The sequence below is a fragment of the Trachymyrmex septentrionalis genome, unplaced genomic scaffold, assembly GCF_001594115.1.
Source record: "Trachymyrmex septentrionalis isolate Tsep2-gDNA-1 unplaced genomic scaffold, Tsep1.0 scaffold97, whole genome shotgun sequence".
NCBI lineage: Eukaryota > Metazoa > Arthropoda > Insecta > Hymenoptera > Formicidae > Trachymyrmex > Trachymyrmex septentrionalis.
The window spans coordinates 1,298,000-1,301,104 of NW_017306160.1; the positions used below are offsets into that span (position 1 = coordinate 1,298,000).

The 3,105-nt window shown below is 33.9% G+C and overlaps 1 protein-coding gene across 1 annotated transcript in view; it reads left to right on the plus strand.

The window, feature by feature from the left end:
* The window catches only part of LOC108756304 (protein gustavus), a 69,743-nt gene that overhangs the window by 54,863 nt on the left and 11,775 nt on the right, over positions 1-3,105 (plus strand). Inside the window, exons 4-5 of the mRNA XM_018500016.1 lie at positions 79-212; positions 246-548. Coding sequence (XP_018355518.1) covers positions 79-212; positions 246-548 — 437 coding nt within the window. The remainder of the gene's footprint in view (positions 1-78; positions 213-245; positions 549-3,105) is intronic.

The following is a 3,105-nucleotide window of genomic DNA, read 5'->3' on the forward strand; positions in this document are numbered from 1 at the left end:
CATTCTCTCTCTATCTCTATCTCTATCTCTCAGAACGCACACGAATTAACGTGCCCTCGTTCTGTTCTCGCATTGCAGGTACAAAGCGAGTTCTCGTTGCGTGAGCGTGGGCGTTAGCCGCGGAAACGGGGCGACTGGCTGTACCGGAGGCGGTTCAGGTACTGCAGGCGGCCGCGGCGGCGGCGGGGGCGGTGGTAGCCCCGGTAGGGGCGGCGGCGGCGGCGGCGGCGGCGGCGCCGGCGGAGGAGGAGGAGGAGGAGGAGGAGGAGGAGGTGGAGGAGGCGGCGGCGGCGGGGGAGGAATAGACGGTGGCGTGGTGCCTACTGCACCACCGACTACCGGCCATCACCACCACCACCATCACCATCATCATCACCTCACCACCACGACTACCACGACTACCACCACCACCACCACCTGCGGCACCAGACACCACAGGCACAAACTGCCTGCCGGCAAGCACTGCACGGAACACCGCCACGTACAGCACCGGCATCACCCACATCGCTCCCACCACCGGGGCATGAACATGGGCCAAAAGATTTCAGGTTAGCCACATGTTACAGAAACCAAAGCACAATATGAGTATTTGCACCCACCATTTCTAATCCTTTTCCTTTTAGCTTTACAGAACCGTTCAACACGGTCGACGTTGAGTTGCTTGCAACGGCATTATAATACACCTTGCTTGCAACGACATTATCTTTAAAGTACAATTAAGATTTAATTGAAGCTTTATTAATTTTTTTAATTTTTCTTTTAAACTTATTTATTTATTTATTTATTTTTTATTATCGGACAAATCCGATTTTTATCAATGTAAAACATTATGTTTTTACAAATTATAAAAATTTTTAATAATATTTGCCGATTATAAAAATTAATCATAAAAAATCGATATTTAAGTGTCTTCTATTATTTCTAGAAGACACTAATCAAGAACATATTTTAATTTCTCAAGCGTTTAAATTCAAAAACCTTGTTATATATTTTTTTAAATATGAACATATATACAGGGTGCTAGCTATTAAACCAGTTTTTTACTCTACAAGAAAATTATCGATTCAGCGATACAGATCAGAAACGTGGACAAATCGTACGAATTGCTGGATGCATTGAAAAAAAGCACATTTTTAATATCATTTAATACACAAGGCAACAAAATTAACGCAACACCTGTTCACTCTGCAAAAATAGGCAAATTTCAAGATACAATAACTTCGTCAAAAATTGTTGTATCGGGATGTTTAAAAAAGTATTTTACAGGTAGAAACCTCTACTTTTCGGTTCGCTACTTAAAAAAAACGGTCTCATGGAGATTTCATGAAATTACAGAAACATAAATAATGATATAAAATCTCAAAATTTTTTACGAAATTTGCGGAGTTCCACGGAGAGGACTAAAAATTATATAAATTTACATCATTCGAAAGAGCGAATCTTTATCTTTAATTTACTTTTTTAAGGAGCTCCGTACGATTTTTTTTCAAAAATGGTCCTTTTGCTTCAACATTGAATAACTCGATGAAAAAAAGTCGTACGGAGCTTCGTAAAAAAGTAAATTAAAGGTAAAAATTTGCTCTTCCGAATGATGTAAATCGCATTTGTATACAATTTTTAGTCCGTGAAACTCCGCAAATTTCGTAAAAAATTTTGAGATTTTATATCTTTATTTACCAGTTTGTGTAATTTCATGAAATCTCCATGAGACCGTTTTTTTAAGTAGCGATCCGAAAAGTAGAGGTTTCTACCTGTAAAATACTTTTTTAAACATACGACAATTTTTGACGAAGTTATCTTGAAATTTGCCTATTTTTGCAGAGTGAACAGGTGTTGCGTTAATTTTGTTGCCTTGTGTAATTTTTACAACTCAGCGTCAAATGTGCCTGTTTTTCGCGCTAAAATGAGCAGTTTGCATTATGTTATTCATACATCCGATCTATATCGTTAAATCAATAATTTTAGGTATGTAATGGATAATTTCCTCATAGGATAAAAAATATATACAGGGTGTTCCAAAATAATTGCCAAATATTTTGTGGACAGATAGATCGGATTAAACTGAGTCGAAAAGCCCTTTACCATTTTGTAATTTTTTTTCGCAATAGTTAATAAGATATTAATTATTAAAATTGCCGAAAATTGATCTCCAATAATTTTTTACTCAAATACTGTCAACATCAGATGTATGAATAAAAACGCAACACCTGTTCACTCTGCAAAAATAGGCAAATTTCAAGATACAATAACTTCGTCAAAAAAAAGAACTGCAAAAGGCAAAAATTATTTCCTTTTTTCTTATAAAACTCTAAGAATTTTTTCAGAATTTTTTAATACTGTATTTTCTTATGTTGGTAAAAATAAGAAAACGCGATACTAAAAAGTTGATAAAAAATTCTGAAAAAATTCTTAGAGTTCTATGAAAAGAAAATAAATGATTTTTGTCTCTTGCAGTTTTTCTATAAAATTGATAATATTTGAGTAAAAAATAAATGTCGATAAGTCAAGCCACTATGACCTAGCAATTCATTATTAATTCATATTAATTCATTGCAGTGTTTGATAATAAAATTGCACATTAATACAATAAAGTATTAATTATTAAAATGTTCCTTTTCCTCCTTAAAACATATTTTAAATACATATGTTTCTTTTCCTCCTTAAAACATATTTTAAATACATATGACGAATTATTGACCTAATGTATAGACTTTATTAACTAATGAAATAATGTGCGTTTGATCTGTAAAATTTTATACATATTTAATGAATGAGTTTACTGAATCTATGAACACGTTCATTAGAAGAATGAATTTTTTCAGATATATATCACCATTTACATATAGTTTATCAAATTATTATATCATTACGTATAAATTTTATCCATAAACGGATTGAACGATTAGAATATTTTTCAAAGAATATTTTCAACTTACCTCGCGTAGCATTTATCGAGGATCTTGACTGTATTCAGTTTACCTGCTCAAGGAATTGGTCCTATATATATATATAGATCTGTAAAATTTTATACATATTTAATGAATGAGTTTACTGAATCTATGAACACGTTCATTAGAAGAATGAATTTTTTCAGATATATATCAC